The sequence below is a fragment of the Sarcophilus harrisii genome, chromosome 3, assembly GCF_902635505.1.
Source record: "Sarcophilus harrisii chromosome 3, mSarHar1.11, whole genome shotgun sequence".
Classification (NCBI taxonomy): domain Eukaryota; kingdom Metazoa; phylum Chordata; class Mammalia; order Dasyuromorphia; family Dasyuridae; genus Sarcophilus; species Sarcophilus harrisii.
The window spans coordinates 609211973-609232294 of record NC_045428.1 but is presented as its reverse complement, the minus strand read 5'-3'; the positions used below and the strand labels follow the sequence as shown (position 1 = coordinate 609232294).

The 20322-nt window shown below is 52.9% G+C and overlaps 1 protein-coding gene across 1 annotated transcript; it reads right to left on the bottom strand.

The window, feature by feature from the left end:
• Positions 1 to 2843: 2843 nt before the first annotated feature.
• NAPSA (napsin A aspartic peptidase) lies at positions 2844 to 9365 on the bottom strand. The gene is made up of 10 exons (XM_031964101.1): positions 8980 to 9365; positions 8501 to 8715; positions 7597 to 7720; positions 7372 to 7495; positions 6698 to 6816; positions 6238 to 6437; positions 5436 to 5558; positions 4849 to 4993; positions 4042 to 4140; positions 2844 to 3317 (listed from the first exon to the last, which is right to left on the bottom strand). Exons 2-10 carry the CDS (start codon positions 8566 to 8568, stop codon positions 3138 to 3140), a joined length of 1182 nt encoding a protein of 393 aa, XP_031819961.1. The 5' UTR covers positions 8569 to 8715; positions 8980 to 9365; the 3' UTR covers positions 2844 to 3137.
• Positions 9366 to 20322: the final 10957 nt, after the last annotated feature.

Genomic DNA, 20322 nt, shown 5'->3' with positions numbered 1-20322 from the left:
GTCCTTTCCATGCCAGGTACTGATTCCCCTCCCCACCGCCCCTGGCCCCGCTGAGCTCTGACTCTCCCTCTCCAGCAGGATGCCCCCCCCCCACCGTCCGCTGGGGGACTGGGAAGAGCTGACATCACCGCCACCCCCAGGACCCAGGCGTCCTTGGCTCCCCTCGATCCAGAACGAAGGAACACTGCCAACACCACAGGACTGAGCAAAGTCACTGCCTCTGGTGAGCCGGGGAGGAAGGGGGAGCAAAGGGACAGAAGGAAGAACGGAAAGGGGGAGAGGTGGGTTGGGGAAGGGGGAGGAGAGCAAGAGGATGGGAAAGGGGAGGTAAGCAAGGAAGAAGGGGGAGGGGGAAGGAAGGTGATAGAGGGGGTGAGCATTAGGATGCGGAGTTGGGAGTCCGACCTTTGGGATGGGGAAGTGACTGGCCCGACTGTGGCGCTGAAATGGACGCTGGGCTAATGGGGAAGTAGAGGGAGGGTCCAGACTTGAGGAAAGAGGAGGAGGGGCATAGGATGGGGCTGAAAAGAGAAAGCAGGAAGGAAACCAAACGGGGTGGGCGGCTCCTGGAAGAGTGGATTTTAGAGAAGGGGGCTTCTAGGTCTTTGGCTCTGGCCATGGAATAGTGGCTCGAGGAGGCGACTCAATTTGATTCTTGACTCTGTGGTCCCTTTCCTCTGGATGGGGGAGGCAGAGGCGAAATCCAGCTTGCCAGAGGTCTGAGCTTTGGGATCCAGATGATGGAGGGGAAAGGATCTCCACAACCTCTCCGCCATCCCCAAGAGAAAATATCTGGAGCTTTCTCCTTCAACATCTCTCCTCAAACTTGTCTCTGTCCCAATGATTCAGCTCCAGCTCCTCCCCCCCCCCCCACTGTCCTCTCACCTTCCTCTTTTGCCCTCTCTCGTCTCCTTTCCTTCCATCCCATCCCTTGCTCTTTCTTCCCACTCCCCCATCTCTGCCTCTCCTCCCTGGTCTCCCCACCGCCCCATCACCATCTGCACTCCTTTGTCTCCATCTCTCATCCGAGTCCCGTGTCTTCCCCTTGAGTCTCCTCCCAAGTCCCTCACTTATTCCTGGTCTCTGTCAGTGTAGACGCCTTTTCTCTCCTCCAGTTTCAAGGCCCTTCAGCCCACTTCTCTTCCCTTCCCCTCCCCCCTTCCTGCATGCACACCCCTTGGTGGTCCTCCGGACAACCGAGTCCCTCTCCCCAGCCCCGATCTGAAGGTTTCTCCACTTTTTCGAGGCCACTCCCCGCCCCCACTCTTGAGTCCTCCTTCCGTGTTTCCCCCCTCCACCTGTGGCTCCAGAGCCTTCAGCCTGATCTCCTCCTCCTCCTCCTCCTCCTCGGGCGGGAGCCGGCTCCTCCGCTGGCCCCCCACTCCGCACTCCCAGCCCCCTCCAGTTCCTTCCGCTAGGTCTTCCTCGTCTCTCCCCTTTCTCAGTGTGGTTTCTTCCCATGTCTTTGTCCTCCCCCCCCCCATCCACCTAGCTCTCCCATCCCCCATCCCTCGCCCCTCTTCGATCGGTCACCTCAGCCCCCTTCCCACACTCATTCCGTCCTCCCCTTCCCGGCTCCGCCAAATTTTAGACCAGAAGGGATCGCTGGGAGGCCAGGTCCTCCCTTTTACAAACAGGGCGTCCGGAGGCTGACGAGTGGCTGGCCCTGGACCATGCAGCCGGTGACTAGCAGAAAGGGATTGGAACTCGGTCCTCTGACCTCCCGGACTGCCGAGCGCCTCCCTTTTTAGTCTCTGCCTGCAGTCCTCCCTCATCAGCCGAGCCTCTCCCGCTTCGGCGTTCCCTTCCCCCAGCTCCGTCAGAGCCTCTCCCCTCCCCGTCGGCCTCCGTCGGGCCCCCAACCCAGTTACGGTCTCCCTCCCCAACTCCCTTTTGCCCCCGCCTCGCCCCTCCCCCACCCGGCCGCTCTCCCTGCGCAGCCCATGCCGGCTCTGGCCAGTCCTCAGCCCTCTCCTCATCCCCATCCCCGTCCCCTCCCCCCCCCCTTTTCTCCCAGGGCCTCCATCACTCATTTCTGTTACCCCATATGGGGGCTTTCTTCAGTTTCCTGCCCAGGCTCCCTAGGTCTCCGTCCCTAACCCCCCGGCCCCCTCCCCCACCTCCATCTTCCCTCCCTTCGTCTGGAGTCTTTTTCTCTCCACCGTAACCCAGCCGGATTCTACACACAGTTTGTTCCCCCCCCCCCGCCCGCCTCCGCACCAACCTCCTCCCAGTACTCACGATGGGGGCGGGGTTGTGTTTTCCAGGGGGGTGGGGTGGCTCCAGGGCTTGGCCCCTGGTACAGGAGGAAAGGGGAGGGGTGGGGGCTCAAGCTGCGGGGCTCGGACCCGGGCCGGCGGCTCCGGGATCCGGGCGGTGGCTGCTGTTCAAAGGGGGAGGGGGGGAAGGGGCCGGAGTTGGGGGGAGGGTCTGACATCACTACCCGTGTTGGCGGGGAGGGACCACCCTAACCCACCCACCCCCATCCCACCTCTGGGCCTCCGAAGGCTGCTGGCCCCACCCCTGCGGCGGACCCTGGCTGGGAGAGCAGGGGAGGGGCCAGCTGGTCCAGCCACCTGTCAGCCGGGGGCCCGCCCTACCCCGGCCTGGGCGGGAGAGGAAGGCTCGGGCGTTGCGGAACGAGGGACTACAACTCCCGGCATGCTCCAGGCGCAGATCCCTTAAGCTCGGGCCGCGGCCCGGCCTCTGGGCTCGCCGGGAAGTGTAGTTCCCTGGCTTTCAGCCGCCTTTCCCTTTCCCCACCCTCATCTGGCTGCGGGCAGGCGCCAGGCGCCCACGCGGGGCGGGCGAGCGCGCGGGGGACCAAGGGAAGGACGCAGAGGAAAAGACACATCGCAGTTTTTTATTCGGCAGTTGAGGGGAGGCAGAAGAGGGGACGAGATGTTGCCAAGGCCGGGAGCGGCCCCGGCCTGCACCCCCTCCCCCGGGACGCCCCAGCGCGGAGCCGAGGAGGATCCCCGAGCGCCGACCCAAAGAGGAGCCCCAAGGCGGCCCCCGTGAAATCTCCTGGCGGAAGGGGGGGCGGGGGCGGGGGCGGGGACGCGGGGCTCAGCTCAAGGGTCTCGGCGGGGCTGGGGCTGTCGGGGGACTCGGAAGGGGTGCGGGGAGCTCCCAGCTCAGGGGCCCCGGGGGGTTCCCCGAGCCCGGGCCAGTCCCACGCGGGCTGCTCCCCGGTCGAACACAGCCACGTGGGCCCCTAGGAAGACGTCGCCGAGGATCCAGAAGGGGCCCGCGGGCGGCGGCACGTCCAGAGCCAAGAAGCCGGACAGACAGAGGCGGGTGCGGCCGCTGGCCAGCTGCGGGGCGAGGGCAGGAGCGTCTGGGCAGGCCCGCCCCCCCCAGCGGTCACCCCGGCCGCAGCCCGAGAGCATCCCGGCGTCGGCGGCACAGCTCGGGGGACGCCGGCAGGTCATCCCGTCCCGCCCCCCCAGGGGCTCCCTCCCAAAGCCTCGTCTGCGCTCTGGACGCCCTCGGGGCTCATCCCGGGGCGGCGGGAGGCGAAGCCCCTCGTGGGGGCCCCTGGAGGGCGTCACTAGCCTTCTCCACCCCTCCCCCCGTAAGTGGACTACTCCCCGCACCCTGTGGATAGGTGACGTCACTGCGGAGTGGGGGGTGGCGGACTTTGCTCAAAGCGCTGTGACGTCAGCAGAAGTTCCCCGCCCCTCCTCCTCATTCCCTTCCCCCCCTCCCAAGGGGGATCCGTCTCTTCCTCCCCCAGGGTCCCCCTGCCTCCTGCTTGGGGCAGAGCTCACTCTAGGTCTGCGCATCTACCCCTCCCCCACCACATTCCCAATTCCTTCCTTTCCCCGGGGAACCTCGACCATCGTTTTCCTTGAATTTGCTATGACGTCACTGCTGGGAAGGGGTATTTCTCCGCTTTGGCCAGGAGGGGTAGTGGGCGTCCGTCCCTGCCTTCTGCAGCTGCCCCAAATCGGTCCCTATGCAGGGAGCCCGCGGGCCCCGCCCCCCATTTTCTGTGCCTGGAGTACGTGGTCTCCAGGGTCTCCAGGGAGCCCCTACCTGGATGACATAATCCTGGGCGGTCAGGTTGAACCAGACCCCTCCGAGCAGGAAGGAGATGGCTGGGAGGGCAGGGAGGCGCTCGCAGGGGATCAGATACTGCGGGGGGGGAAGGGCAGGAGTCCGTCCGGCGGAGTCATGCGCCCCCTCATCTTCCCCAGTCTCTCCTCCCTTTCTTGCCTATCAGAATCCTCTGTTCCACCTATTCCCCCCCCCCTCCTGGGGGCCAGAGTGGGTGCAGCGCCCCCCCCCCAACTGACTCATCGCCAGCCTACGGGTCTCGGAGGCCACGCTGGGCTCCCCAGGACGGCCGGGCCCCTGCGGGGAAGGCTGCTTCCCAGTCCCCTCCCAGCCGCCGGCATCTCAGGGCTCCCCGCCCCCTCTCTGCGGAGCCTGACATCCATCTACGGCTCCCCCTCCCCCTTTGCGAAGTCCTTTCCCGGCTTCCCTGGGCGCTCAGGCTCCAGGCCATTTCCTCGCTCCCCCTCCCCCCATACACCTGTTCGGCCCCATCTCCGGGACTCAGCACGTCCTCGGAAGGCCCTGGGCCCGCGCCCGGGCCGCCCTTCCTTCTGTCACGGGGCTCCCGCCCATTTCCCTCCTCGGTGCCCCCCCCCTCCAGCTCCGAGCAAAGAACCGAACTCTCCTCTCGGTGAGGGTCAGGGCGCAGGGGAGCGGCCCCGGAGGAGATGCGGAGCCCGAGGCCGATCCCCTTCAGGGAGAGCTGGGAAACGATCCCAGCGCCCCTCCGCCTGCACCGGGAGCCTCGGAGAGCCCCCCGCTCCCTCCCGCAGCGGCTCCCCTCACCTCCCCAGCCAGCAGCGGGAAGCCGCCAATGAGTCTGTGCAGCTCCCCGATCTCCTTGGAGGGGCCTGTGATGAGTGACGTGCCGGTGTCCAGAATAGCAGCGCAGCCGTTAGGGCACAGGTGCAGGGAGTGGCCCACAGTCACCCTGGGGGGGCATGAGCTCCTGGCCCGAGCAGCTGCCCCTCCAGTCCCCAGCACTGACCCAGGCACCTGCCCCTCCAGCTTCCCCAACACTGACCCAGGCACCTGCCCCTCCAGTTCCCCAGCACTGGCCCAGGCACCTGCCCTCAGTCCCCCAGCACTGACCCAGGCACCTGCCCTCCAGTCCCCAGCACTGGACCCAGGCACCTGCCCTCAGTCCCCCAGCACTGACCCAGTCACTCTGCCCCTCAGTCCCCCCAGCACTGCCCGAGGCACCTGCCCTCCAGTCCCCCAGCACTGACCCAGGCACCTGCCCTCAGTCCCCCACTGATCTAGGCATCCTTCCTGAGAGTCTCCAGGCCTGCGGGCAATCGCGCCCCAACTCTTTCCGCGGGGTCCGGCCCGGCCTCGTCCCCCGCAGGCTGCCGGGCATTTAGGGCCCTCACCGCTCCATATGGATCTGCCAGTAGGCTGGCCGGGTGACGGGCAGGAAAGTGAGGGGAGGGGTGTAGCGAGCTGGATCCGAGCCTCCCAGAATCACTTCTCCCCCTGAGGCTGCCTCGGGGTCCCTGTGGGGCCAGAACCGAGCCGCTGGTGCCGGAGGGAGATCAGCAAGTCCCGCCCCTTCACTGACAGCCCAGGAAAGGGAAAGGACTTGCTCTGGGTGACCGGCTAATAAATGTGGGCGTCGGGGTGGGGGCCTCCTGCCCTGCCTCCCAAGCGCGGCTCTGGGCGCACGTGGGAAGTCCCCGGGGGCAGGGCAGCAAGGAGGCGCAAGGGGGACCGGGCATCACTTCCCCGCGAGCGGGTTGAACTGCCCCTGGGGCCGTGACAAGAAGGGCCGGAGAGCGGGAAGAACGCGGGGAGGATGGCCTAGCCGCGCTTTACAGAAGAGCAAAGGTCCATTTGACCCTGCTCCGAGGTGGGGGCGGGGCGGGGCTTCCCACCCAGAGGAGAGGGCCAAAGTAGAGTGGGGGGGGCTTCCCATCCAAGAGGAAAGAACCGAGGCAGTGTGGGCGGGGCTTCCATCCAGAGGGGAGGGCCAAAGTAGGATGGGTGTGGCTTCCCATCCAAGAGGGCAGGGCCGAGGGAGGGTGGGCGGGGCTTCCATCCAGAGGGGAGGGCCAAAGTAGGATGGGTGTGGCTTCCCATCCAAGAGGGCAGGGCCGAGGGAGGGTGAGCAGGGCTTCCCATCCAAGAGGGCAGGGCCGAGGGAGGGTGGGCGGGGCTTCCCATCTCAGGCCACACCTGTTGAGATAGACCGAGAAGACGGGCTTCTCCAGCAGCCCCAGCTCCATCAGCGCGTCCAGCGGAGGCTGCACTCCGCCCACCGACAGAGCTGGGAAGCCCAAGCCGAAGATCCCATCGAAGTGAGCGAGCGCAAAGGCCAGGCTAGGCTCCCATAGGGCCTCCCCGAAGAGCAGGGAGACCCCCCTAACGCCTCCGATCTGGGGGGACAGGAGGGAGAACGTTGCAAACACCCAGCTTCCCTCCGCCGCCTCCCTTCCGTAGACAGTCCTCCTGCCGCCCCCGGCCTGTCCCGGGGGTTTCCTGGCCGCCAGTCCAAGCCCCCGCTCGGGTGTAAGAGCTGGGGTCTATAGCAGGCACGCCCATTTTACGGATGAGGAGACTGAGGCAGAAGCGTTAAGATGCCTTGTCCAAGGACATGTTCCTTGAGTCCAGCCCCGAAGCCACGAGGGTGACTCACGGTCAGCCTGTCCTCGCTCAAGACACCGTCAAGCCGCCCGGTTCCGTAGCGGATGGAGAAGCGGGTCCCGTTGGGCCGGAAGGAGCTGGAGGCCTTGGAGTCGTACCGCCGATGGAACCCTGGGTCAGGGGCCGGGAAGGCGGGGGCAGGGGTTAGGGAGCTGCTGGGGAGCCCTGGCTCCTTGCATCAGGCCAGGGCGCGGAAGAGCCCACCCAGCCCTCCCCTCCCCTCCCCTCCCCTCTGGATGAGGAAGGAAGGGGGAGAGGAGGAAATCGACTTGACTAGGGCCAATGGTCAGCGGTTAAAATCAAGGCCGGGAGGATTCCCCGAAGGAGGCCCTCCTCGGGAGGCAGCGCGGAGTTCTGCGGGGCCCCAGCGCGCACGCCCTGAAGCAGCGCCCAGCGCCAGAGCTGCCCGCCGCGGGCCGGCCCTCCCCCAGGGCAAGCCGGGCCTCGGGGTGGGGTCAGCGGCCTCTGTGCCCTGGAAGCCTTCCCGGAAGCACCAGGAGTTAGTGAAACTGAGGGCAGCGAGCCGAGGTTCCCCCCCGCGGTCCCAGGGACTTGCCCAGTGGGGCAGGGCCGCGATTCCACCTCCAGGCGCTTGCTTCCTGTGGAGGCTGCTGGCCACCCCCTCCCCCCACCCCTCCGTCCCCCTCCTCCCCCACCCCCGCTCACAGCATCCCAGGCTGAAGACACTGCAGCGTCGAGAAGGGACCCAGAGGTTGGAGGAGCCGGTGTCAAAGATGACGGAGAAGTTCTGGGGCGGCGTCCCCACCCCGATCTCCCCAAAGTATTGAGCCTGGTTGGAGAGGAGAGGAAGGGGGTGGGAAAGGCCCCACAGTGGGGGCAGGGTGGCCGGGGGCCTGGGGGCGGGCCCGAAGGGAAGGCGGAAGGACTCACATTCAAGTAGTTGGAAAGCGGCACGAGAATGGGCCCATCCGTGGGCAGAGGGGCCTCCCGGGGCCTCCAGCCCCTCAGGCTGTGGAGGATGCCGGGAGACACGCGGACCCTGCGCAGGGGGATCCTGCAGAGAAGGGGAAGGCACTTCTGGGGGGGCTTGTGGGAACCTGCCCGGGAGCCCCAGCCCCAGCGAACGCTCGGGGACCACAGGGGAGAGGGCTTCGGCCTCCGGGGAGCCCTCCGGGGTTCCCCCACTTGCTCCTCTTGTCTTCTCCCCAGAGTTGCTGGGAATTGTTTTTCTGGACATCCTCCGGTCGCCCCGAAGGCGCGGCCGTGGTCTGGGCCTCGTGCTGCGAGCCGTGGGGGCCACCGCGCTTCAGAAATGGTTGCTGACCGGTCCCTGAATGATTTGCATCCCCAGCGTGACGCCCCGCCTTCAGCAGCCGGGCAACGAGAGCCGAGTTCGCTCAAGTCCTACCGGTAGGACCCTGGGCAAGTACTTAGCTTCTGCCTGCCTCTGTTTCCTTACCTGTAAAATGGGGAGGTAATCGCCCCAACCAGCTAGGACTATGGAGAGGCTCACACGAGGTGGTTGTGAGCCCGGGGTACAGCGTCCGGCGGCAGGCAGGAGATACCGGTCCCCTCCCCTCCCCTCCTCCATATCCCCACAAGCGCCTTCCTGCCCGCCCCCGCCCCCCCCCGCTTGGGCCAGGGGAGAGCGCTGGGGAGCACGGGGGTGTGGGGGAGCCTTCTCCCCATAAGGGGTGGGGGAGGGAGGGGAATGGCCTCCAGCAAATGAGAGGGAAAGACCCGCAGGGAGGACGGTGCTGGGGGAGGGGAGGACGGTGCTGGGGGAGGAGGGAGGACGGTGCTGGGGGAGGAGGGAGACCGCTGCGGCCCCTACCTGATGAGGGAGGCCACCGCGGGGCTCAGCAGCAGCAGCAGCAGCAGCAGGTCCCGCCGCGGGTCCATCTCGGAGCAGGTCTGAGGCGCCGCGGGGGCGGCTGGGAGGCTCTCTCCGGGAGTCCCCTCCCCACGTCCTTCAGGAGGGCCGGAAGGGCCGAGTGGTCGTGCCGAGCCCACAAGAGTCCTCGAGAGTCCTCTGCTCCAAACCCTTTGCTGGGAATCCGGAGGAACTGGGGGCAGCCAGCACGCCCGCCGAGCGGCCGCCCGCCCCGCCCCTGCTCTCAAGGGCCTTAGCGAGTGCTCAGAGCCCCGGGTGACTCTCCCCCACCCCCCAGGCCTGCTCCCCCTTCCCCACTTCTCCAACTCTGCCAGCACGAGACGGCATCGGAGCCTGCCGGGAGATCGGGCTGGTCCCGCCTCAGCTTCCTCTTCTGCAAGGAACTGGGGGCAGCCCGGCAATTTTAGAGCCCCGACTACCTCAGCCCTTTGCCGGGGACGCTGGATGTGACATCGGACACGCCTCTTTCCTTCCCCGCGCCTCAGTTTCTTCAAATGTGAAACAGGATTGACCTTGGAGATTTCCACGGCTGAGATCGTCTGGGGACGTCCCAGAATCTCAGCGCTCTCTGGCTCTCCTTCCTCCCCACCCAGGCCAGCCCCTCCCCTGGGTCCCAAAGAATGATTAACCTCAAGTGGCCCTTCCCGGGGAGCAGGAGCACCTCGCAAGGGGCCCCAATGTTTGCAAAGGAGCTGGCCCGGAGAGGCTGGAGGCAGGTGCGGCCACTTGGGAGTCTCCGGGTCTCCAGAAAGCCCCGACTCGAAGGCCCTGGGGAACCAGTTAGCCCGGCTGGACCTGAGCTGGACTCACAGCCCCGCCCCCGGCCTCTCAGTCCCGGCCAAGCTCCATCCTCCGGGGATGCTCAAGCCCAACTCTCACTCTCTGCCCCCGGCTACACGGGCCTCGGGCCTCGCTCGTTGTATGCAAACAGGCTCAGGTTTTCTGCCCCCGGAGAGGTCTTTAAGCTCTCTCCTTGTGATTCTCCTCCAGTCATAGCCAAACTCCCCGACCACTTGCAGCCGGGCTTTTGCCTCCTTTCCCCCTCACTCGCTTTCTGAAATCAGCTTTTTGTCCCAGTAAAGCATGAAAGCGGCTCTCTCCAAAGTTTCCCCCCGAGAGGGGCCCACCTGGGCAAAACTGGGCGGCAGCGCTTTTTCTGAGAAACCTCCAGCAAGAAACTGGAAGGCGAGGGGATGTGGGGACGGCCCAAGGAGCCATGGGCCAGGAAGGTTAGGGAACACTATTGCTCTGCAAGAAACGACCAGCAGGATGATTTCCGAGGCCGGAGAGAGTCACAGGAACTGATGCTGAGGGAAGTGAGCAGGGCCAGGAGAGCACTGTGCATGGCACAAGACCATGTGATAATCAGTTCTGAGGATCGTGGCCCTCTTCACCAACGAGATGATTCAGGCCAGTTTGTTCAATGAGGAAGAGAGCCATGGACACCCAGAGAGGACTGTGGGAGCTGAGGGTGGCCCCAGTGTAGCATTCTCACTTTCTCCGTTGTTGTTTGCTTGTATTTGTTTTCCTTCCTTCTTGATCCTATTTTTCTTGTGCAGCAAGATAACTGTATAATCATGTATACATATATTGAATTTAAAATATATTTTTGAAATAATGATGACTTTTTATTGACAGAACCCATGCCTGGGTAATTTTTTTACAACCTTATCCCTTGCACTCACTTCTGTTCCAACTTTTCCCCTCCCTCCCTCCCTCCACCCTCTCCCCTAGATGGCAAGCAGTCCTATACATGTTAAATAGGTCACAGTATATCCTAGTTATAATCTATGTGTGCAGAACCGAACAGTTCTCTTGTTGCACAGGAAAAATTGGATTCAGAAAGTAAAAATAACCCGGGAAGAAAAACAAAAATACAAACAGTTTACATTCATTTCCCGGTGTTTTCTTTGGGTGTAGCTGCTTCTGTCCATCATTGATCAATTGGAACTGAGTTAGATTTTCTCTTTGTCGAAGAAATTCAGTCCATCAGAATACATCTTCATACATATCGTTTTAATATAAATGATCTCCTGCTCTGCTCATTTCCTCAGCATCAGTTCATGTAATTCTCTAAGCTTCTCTTATTCATCCTGCTGGTTTTCTTACAGAACAATAATATTCCATAACATTCTATCAAAATTTCCCAAGCATTCTCCAATCTGGGCATCCATTCATTTTCAGTTTCTGACCACTACAAACAGGGCTCCACAAATTTTGCTTTTAAAGGTCCCTTTCCTTCTTTATATCTCTTTGGGGTATAAGCCCAGTGTAACACTCTGGATCAAAGGGAAATGCACAGTGTGATAACTTTTGGGCATAATTCAGATTGTCTCCGGTGGTTGGATTCCACAACTCCATCAACAATGCATCAGTGTCCCAGTTTTTCCCATCCCCCAACATTCATTTATTTTTTCCTGTCTTAACTCTGGATGTGAAATTAATCTCAGAGTTGTCTTAATTTGCATTTCTCTGATCAATAGTGATCTGGAACACTTTCATATGACTAGAAATAGTTTCAATTTCTTCGTCTGAAAATTGTCTGTTCATATCCTTTGACCATTTATCAATTGGAGAATGGCTTGATTTCTTATAAATTAGAGTCAATTCTCATATTTTAAATGAGGCCTTTATCAGAACCTTTAACTGTGAAAATGTTTTAGTTTTTCCTTCCCTTTTAATTTTTTTTATTAATTTTGTTTGTACAAAGGTTTTTAATTTGATATAATCAAAATTTTCTATTTTGTGAGCAATAATGATCTCTAGTTCATCTTTGTCACAAATTCCTTCCTCCTCCACAAGTCTGAGAGGTAAACTATCCTACGTTCCTCCAATTTATTTATAATCTCGTTCTTTATGCCTAAATCATGGACCCATTTTGATCTTAAATCCACAAAAATCCTCAGCATTTTTATACATCAACAAAATCCAATCGCAAGAGATACAAAGAGAAATTCCATTCAAAACAACCATCGATAGCATAAAATATTTCGGAATCTATCTACCAAAGGAAAGTCAGGAATTATATGAGCAAAATTAGAAGACACTTTCCACACAAATAAAGTCGGATTTAAATAATTGGAAAAATACTAAGTGCTCTTGGATAGGCCAAGCGACTATAATAAAGATGACAATACATCCTAGACCAATCTATTTATTTAGTGCCATATCAATCAGACTCCCAAGAAACTATTTTAATGATCTAGAAAAAATAACAACAAAATTCATATGGAAGAACAAAAGGTCGAGAATCTCAAGGGAATTAATGAAAAAAAAAATCAAATGAAGGTGGCCTAGCTGTGCCTGATCTTAAATTATATTATAAAGCAGCAGTCACCAAAACCATTTGGTATTGGCTAAGAAATAGATTAGTTAGTAAGTGAAATACGTTAGGTTCACAAGACAAAATAGACAATAACTATAGCAATTTAGTGTTTGACAAACCCAAAGATCCCAACTTTTGAGATAAGAACTCACTATTTGACAAAAACTGCTGGGAAAAGTGGAAATTAGTATGGCAGAAATTAGGCATGGACCCACACTTAACACCATATACCAAGATAAGATCAAAACGGATTTAACATATTTAAATGTATTGGAATACCTGCCAGCTAGGGGAGGGGATGGGAGGAGGAGCGGATAATTTGGAACAGAAGGCTTTGCAAAGGTCAATACTGAAAAAAATTATCCATGCATATGTAGAAGAAGGAGGAGGAGGAGGAGGAAGAGGAGAAGGGGGAGAGACGGATGAGAGAGGGAGAGAATGCTTGGAACAAACAACAAAACCAATCAAAACAAATACCTCTGTCCTCTTACGGTGTCATTTCAGCCACTAAGCCTCTAAAGGCCTGGAAGGCCCGCTGTCCTGAGGTTCCTGGTATTGTCAAATCATTTAGCCTCAGATATGGACAGGATTTTAGCAGAAAAGGCAGCCCTAAAGAAGGAGCTTGGCCATCTGCTTCCCCCTAAAGTGCTTCACATTTTCCCGTGGCTGATCTCCCATGAGAATGAGAGAAAAGTGCCTTGCCTTTGTGCTTGCGGTTAACACAGTGCTCTGCACACAGCACTTATCCAATAGATGCCTTTTCATTCATTCATTCATTCATCCATTCAAGCAACAACCATTTATGAAGAGCTTACTCTGCACCCGGCACCGCGCTAAATCCTTGGAACAGAAAGACAAAATGAAACCATCACTGCTCATCGACTTGTTGGCCGCACTCGAGATTTTCATCCACCCCCTTTCTTCCATATCTTTGAGATGCCATTGTCCCCAGGCTCTTCTCTTCCCAGTCGGACTGCTCCATCTCAGCCTCCTCTGCCAGGTCATTCTCTCACAACCTTGGGCAATTCGCTTAACCCCCTTCCCCCCAATCCATGTCCCAATTTTCTCATCTGTAAAGAGAGGATGGATGCAAGATGAAGCAGGGAGCCCGCTCCAGCCAGAGAGGTGATGGACTCAAGACTCAGGGCTGGATGCTTTGGGACATGACCCTGCACATTTCTGTGGTTCCTTTTTCTTTTGTTCAAGTGGTGTTGGGGTGGGAGGAGGAAGAAAATACATGTTTGTTCATTGGAAAAGATAAGATCAAATGAGCGCGTTGGCTTTCAAAGTCCTTTCCAGCTCTAGGATCCTTTGAGTCACTGAGCAAGGCAATCTCCCACATGGCTCTATCCTGAGGCTCTGCTCTCTCTCTGCTATCACTACACTTGGTGACTTCCTCAGCTCCTATAGATTCATTGATCACGCCTTAACATCTCTCCTGAGTCCTACTGAATGATAGCATTTTCACTCTTTCTCTTGTTGTTTGCTTGATCTTATTTTCTTCATCATTTTCTTGTTTGCTTTGATTAGATTTTTCTTGTGTGACAAGATAATTGTATAAATATGGATGCAGGTTGGATTTAACCTATATTTCTACTGTGCTTAACATATATTGGACTATATGATGATCAATTCTGATGGACCTGGCCATCTTCAGCAATAAGATGAACCAAATCATTTCTAATGGAGCAGTAATGAACTGATCCAGCTACACCCAGCGAAAGAACTCTGGGAGATGACTAAGAACCATTTCATAGAATTCCCAATCCCTATATTTTTGCCTACCTGCATTTTTGATTTCCTTCACAGGCTAATTGTACACTATTTCAGAGTCCGATTCTTTTTGTACAGCAAAATAACGGTCTGGTCATGTATACTTATTTTGTATTTAATTTATACTCTAATATATTTAACATGTATTGGTCATCCTGCCATCTAGGGGAGGGGGTGGAGGGAACGAGGGGGAAAATTGGAACAAAAGGTTTGGCAATTGTCAATGCTTTAAAGTTACCCATGCATATAACTTGTAAATAAAAAGCTATTAATTGTACAATAATTCAGAGTCTGATTCTTTTTGTACAGCAAAATAATGTTTTGGTCATGTAGACTTATTGTGTATCTAAGTTATATTTTAATATATTTAACATCTACTGGTCATCCTGCCATCTAGAGGAGGGGGTGGGGGGAGGTAAGAGGTGAAAAATTGGAACAAGAGGTTTGGCAATTGTTAATGCTGTAAAGTTACCCATGTATAAATCCTGTAAATAAAAGGCTATTTAAAAAATAAATAAAAAGCTATTAAAATTAAAAAAAAAACATATATTGGACTACTTGCCATCTGGGGGGGAGGGAGAAAGGGGCAATTGGAACACAAGGTTTTGCAAGGGCTAATTTGAAAAACTGTCTATACATATGTTATGAAAAATAAAAAGCTTTTATAAAGAAAGAAAATTCCAATAGACTTGGGCTAGAAAATGCTATCTGCAATCAGAGAGAGAAGTATGGAGACTAAATGTGGATCAAAGCATGCTATTTTCACCTTTTGTTGTTGCTGCTGTTTATTTGCTTTTTTTCTTTCCTCGTCGTATTTTCCTTTTGTTCTTATTTTTCTTTCACAACATGAATAAAATGGATTTCTTTTCTTTTCTTTTCTTTTTCTTTTTTTTTTTTGCTGAGACAATTGAGGTTAAGTGACCTGCCCAGGGTCACACAGTTAGTGTCTGAACCCGAATTATGAACTCAGGTCCTCCTAACTTCAGGGTTGGTGCTCTATCCACTGTGCCACCTAGCTGTCAAAATGAAAATATTTTTAAATGGAAAAAAAAAAAAATCCTCTTCTCATTTCCCAATTTCTGTTGAAGGCACAACCATCCTTCTAGTTATCCAGGTTCCCAATCTGATTCCTTTCTGACCTTTCCCTCTTACTCACTCCAATCTGATGCTAAGTTTCATTGAGTTTATCTCCGCAACATCTATTGCATCTGTCCCTTCTCTTTCCCCTCACATGGTCACCACCATAGCTCAGTTCAAATTCTGGATTTCCAGTCACTAACACCCCAAACAGGATCCCTGTAGGGGTGAACCATGAGATGATACCCACAAACCCAGCATGGTCCTTATGTATCTCCTCTATGAGATACAGATGAATCTCGGAAACCACAAAGAGACAGATCACAAGATTCAAAGTCCCTCAAGTATGGCCAGAGTTTGACCCCTGACAACTCTTCCTTTTACTCTAGGTGTCCCCATCCTAATCCACCACCCACTAGTCATTTCATCTCTGCACTCCCATCTCTTTAGATTGCCTAACAATAATGAAACTGCAAACAGCAATTGCTGTTTCTTATCTTCTTTTTTAAAAAGTTTTTTTTTAATTGACATCATTTGTTATTTACATCATAAAAGTTTTTCTCAGTATTCCTCTCAGACTCCTCCCAGGGAGTCACCTCATGTAACAGTATTTTTTTATTATTTTATTTTATTTTATGTTAAGGCAATTGGGATTAAGTGACTTGCCCGGGGTCACCCAGTTAGAAAGTGTTAAGTGTCTGAGGTCAGATTTGAACTCAGGTCCTCCTGACTTCAGGGCTAGTGCTCTATCCACTGCACCACCTAGCTGCCCCCAAATAGTATTTTTTTAACAGACAATTAAAAAGAAGAGACAAAAATCAGCATAACTCATCAATATATTGAAAAAGTCTGAAAACATGTGACAATGTGAAACCTTGTGGACCTCCCAACTCCTGAATGGATGGATTGGGAATACCCTCTCCTATCTCATGTTTCACCTTCGAGTCCTGTTTGATCTTTATAATTTTGTTTCATTTGCCGTTGATGTTTTGGTGTCTCCTTGTTCTTTCCATTTGCATTGTTGCTATCTCTGTCGTTTACTGGTGTCTTGTTCTGCATCAGTTTATATAGATCTTTCCATGCTTCTCTGTATTTATCAATTATTTCTTATAGCACGGTAATATTTTCGCACATTTTGCTATAGCTGTTATAGCTATCTTCATAACTTCAGCAAATAGGGAGAGTTTTATCTGCTCTTTATTTAATTTATAACTTTATTTCTCTTGTCTTATTGTTTCTAGCATTTCCAGAATTATATCAAATAACAACAGGGAGATTGGGTATCTCTTTGTTATTATATTTATTGGGAAATGTCCTAAAGTATTCTCATTGCACACAATCCTAGATGTTGGTTTAAGACAAATGCTTTTTGGGATATAAAACAATGTCTTTCTATGCCTCTACTTCATGGGGACTTGATTTTTAAAAACATTTTTCCAATTACATGTAAAAGAATTTTATCATTTAATTTTTAAAAATTGAGTTTCAAATTCTCTCCCTCCTCTCTCCTCCTGTCTCATTGGAAATGCAAGGAATTTATATAGATTATATACATGTGCAGTCATGTATATATTTCAAAATTGTTTTAAAAAAACACATTTTTAAAAACCCAAGAAAAATAGAGTTAAAAATATTCTTCGATCTACATTCAAACTCCATCAGTTCTTTCTGTGGCGGTGGTTAGCATTTTTCACCCTAAGTCCTTACAGTTGCTGTCCTTTGTTCTGGAAGAGGATCAACATGACTTCACTGTCTCGGACTTGTGCTTTTTGCAGCACAGTTGGGATGCTCGGCAGTTTAGTTTGAGAAAGGATGTTGGCGTCTGGTCCCTTCTCCTGCCGGGTCTTCAGAATCTTCCTGAGACAATTCAAATGGAAGTGATTCTGTTTCCTGGCATGGCACTGGTGTAACTGTCCAGGCTTCATAGGCGTACAACAATGAGTTCCGCACAATGAAGGTCTTATAGACCTTCAGTTTGGTGGTCAGTCTAATATCTCTCCTCTCCCCCACTTTCCTTTGGAAACTCCCTAGTTTCTGTCAATATGTGTGTCTACCTAATTATCAGTGTATACGCATGGAGAGTATAACTGTCAAGGTAAATGAATTTATCCACCGCCTTCAAAACTTCTCTGTTCGCTGTAACCAATGGTTCCACATATGGATGGTGTGGTGGTGGCTGATGGAGCACTTCTGTTTTCTTGGTGTTAATTGTCAGGCCAAAATTAGCACGAGCAGCAGAGGGGCGATAACTTCAGAAGCCGCATTGAGTGCACAATCATCTGCAAACAAAAAGTCATGCACCAACACTCCCTTCACTTCAGTATTAGCTTGGAGGCTCTTGAAGTTGAAGAATTTACCATGAGTACAGTAGCTGACTGATGCCATAGCTGTCCTCTTTGAAGCACTTGACATCATGGCTGAAAATATCATGCTAAAAAGCATAGGAGCAAGCATAAGGTTTGTTTCACTTCATTGGGGACTGAAATTTTCCAGATTATAGGCCAAGAAGTCATGTCCCAGGGGTTCAAGGATGTCTTCATTGTCCATCTGTATAAAAGTAAAGGGAATAGATTGTTCTGTAGACAATCACAAGGGCATCTCTCTCTTAATCATTGACAGCAAGATTCTTGCCAGAGTCCTCCTTAATAGACTGATCGTACACCTGGAAGAAGGTCGTCTTGGCTTTTAGAAAGTCCAATGATTCTTATTTTTCCTCTATTTCCAGGTCAGTTGTTTTTCCAAGGAGATATTTTACATTTTCTTCCATTTAAAAAAGTATTTTGATTGTATTTTATTGATGTCTCATGAGGCAACAAGGTGTTACAGTAGAGTGTTGGGACCTGAATTCCAACTTGACCTCACCCACTTACCAGCTGTGCGAACTTGGGTAAGTCGCCTACCCCTGTTTGCTTCAGTTTTCTTATCTGTAAAATGAACTGAAGAAGAAAACTTTAGTATCTTTGCCAAGAAAATCACAAATGAGGTCACAGAGGGTCTCTCATTAAGAGAGATATCGCTGAAACAATTGAACAACAATAAGTATGTTATGGAACCATTAGTTTTCACTTGCACAATTTTAATTTCTAAGGAATTATTTTCTTTGGTGCATTTCTCAATCTCCCTTTCCATTTAATCAATTCTGCTTTTTAAGGAGTTCTTACTTTAGTGGATTTTTGTTCATCTTTTTCCATGTGACTTATTTTGTTTTTTTAAAAAAAAATATTTCTGTATTTTTTGGTTCCTCCTTGACCAAATTATCGACTCTTTTTTTCATGATTTGATGGTTTCATTTTCATTTCTTTCCCCAATTTTTCCTCTACCTCTCTTATTTGATTTTTAAAGTCCTTCTTGCACTCTTGTAGAAATTTTTTTCTAGATCTGAGACCAATTTACTTTTTTTTTTTTGAGACATGGGATGTAGTTGTTTGACTTTGTTGTTTTCTGCTGAGTTTGTCCTTTGGTTTTCCTTGTCACTGTAATAACTTTCTATGGTCAGGTTATTTTTATTTTTATTTTTTGGTCATTTTCTCTGCCTATTTCTTGACTTCTAACTTCATGTTAAAATTGGGTTCTGTCCCCACCGTGCTCCACTCTCATCCTCTGCAACAAATCTTTTCTGCCAACTCCCTACAATCTCATGGGCTGGAAAATCGTTTCACCTCCTCTTTTTGTAGGTTCTGTCTCTCCTGAGTTAATCTTGAGATATTTTGTTTAACATTGTTTTGTGGGAACCAAAAATCTCCAAGCAAAACTGCTGAGGCTGAGTTCTGAGCCAATAAGCACTTATTAAAGGGACCTGATCCCTTCAGTAAATGGAACCACAGATCTTCCTCAAGCTTTGAGGGCCTTTATTCCAGGCCTTTAATTTCTTTTGTTTTCTTCCATCTGAGTTAGTAGTGTTTTATTTTTTCAATTACATGTAAAGATAGTTTTCAGCATTTACTGTCATAAGATTTTTTTTTTTATTTAATAGCCTTTTATTTACAGGATTTATACATAAAATTCTTATGGCATTAATAATTTATGTTTTTGAGCCATGCATGGCTTTTGCCTTCTTGGAGTGACACGTGAGTGCTGCAAGGTGGCAAGTAGCTGCAGATGGAGTGGCGTGGCCTTGCAAAGGCGCGCAATTTCAAAGTGCAGCTGCAAGTGCAGCCTCTGCCAGGCGTGGGAAATGGCAGAAAAATAAAAGTGCTACAAGCGTGATTTGCAGCTGACGTGCCAGCCAAGTGATGGGCAGAGCGGCTGGGATGAGCGTGGGGCAAATGCGTGGGTGGGTGGGTGGTGGCTGTTTCTCGGCCTGCAAGGTGCAAGTGGCTGGGTGGCTGGGTGTGTGGGTGGGCAAAAGGAGTGTTGCCTGATTAAGTGATTCTCCTGTGCTGGGTGTGTGTGCCGTGTTTTTTCGTGTGGCGTGTTTTTTCTGGTGCGTGTGTAGCCTGGGCTGCGTGTGGGAGGGCCTGCAGCTGCCGGTGGCGTGTTTGGGTTCGTTTTTGGATGCCGTGTTTTGCGTGTGGTGGCTGCGCCTGCCTTGATTGACGGGGTGGCCTTGCGTGCCTGCCTGCTGCACTGGAGGCAAGCAACTGCTGCAGCTACGGCTGCAGCTGCTTGCTGGGGCAATTTCTTGGCTAGCTGGGAATGCAAGTGAACCTGCTGCCTTGGCTGTTTCTGGGCCACTGGGTGCCATGGCATTTTGGAGTGGTGAGCGAACTTATTCTCGGCTGTTTCAGGGGAGTGGGGCATGGGGCAAGTGCCTGGGCGGATGGGCATTGGGGTGGTGGTGTTTGGAGCGATTTTTGTTTTTTAGGGTTTTTTGTTTTTTCTCGTGGTGTTTTTGCGTTTTTTGCCTTGCGCGCGTGATTTACAAGTGGCAATTTCTGTGTAGGTTCTGTGTTTGGCAGTGAGTGAAGTGGCGGGATGTGAGCGAGTGAGCCGGAGCGTGGCTGGATGGCGGCTGCTTTGGTGGCGGTGGCTTTTGGCAGCAATTTTGTGTTTCTGGCGTGAATTGGTGTTTTAGCCTGCTCGGCTTGATTTCTAGTTTTTGGACAGGTTTTTGGGTGGTTTTTCTGGGTGATGGGGCTGGTGCTGGGCTACGGGCGGTATTTGTATTCAGGCTCTTGGAGTGGTTTGTTTTTGCAGTTTTGCCAAAGTGCGGTGCGTAAATTGACGGGGCTGTGTTTAGGGTAAGTGATATTTTTTTTCTTGGGCTGCAAGTGGGGTGGCATGGCTTAAGTGTTTTGTTTTTCTGCTGGGGTGATTTTTTTGCCGGGTTTGATGCCGAAGCCTGGGCGGGTACAGGCATGATTGAGTGGCGGAGTGGGATGGGCGGTGGTGTTTGGGTGGGTGGGTTGCATGGTTTTTGCCATTTGGGCATGCAGTTTTGGCATTTGCTGGGAGGGGTTTTGCTTGGCTTTTGTCTTGAGGGTGGGCAGGGCGTGTTTTTTGGAGCGGGGTGGCGTGATTTTTGGCATGTTTCTGCCTCTGGGTTCTTGCAGGAGTGTTTGCGTGTTTCGTGTTTTCACGACAGGTGGGCAGGTGTGGCTGCTGGAGTGGATGGAGCGTGTGGGGTTTGCTGGGTGTGGGAGTGAGC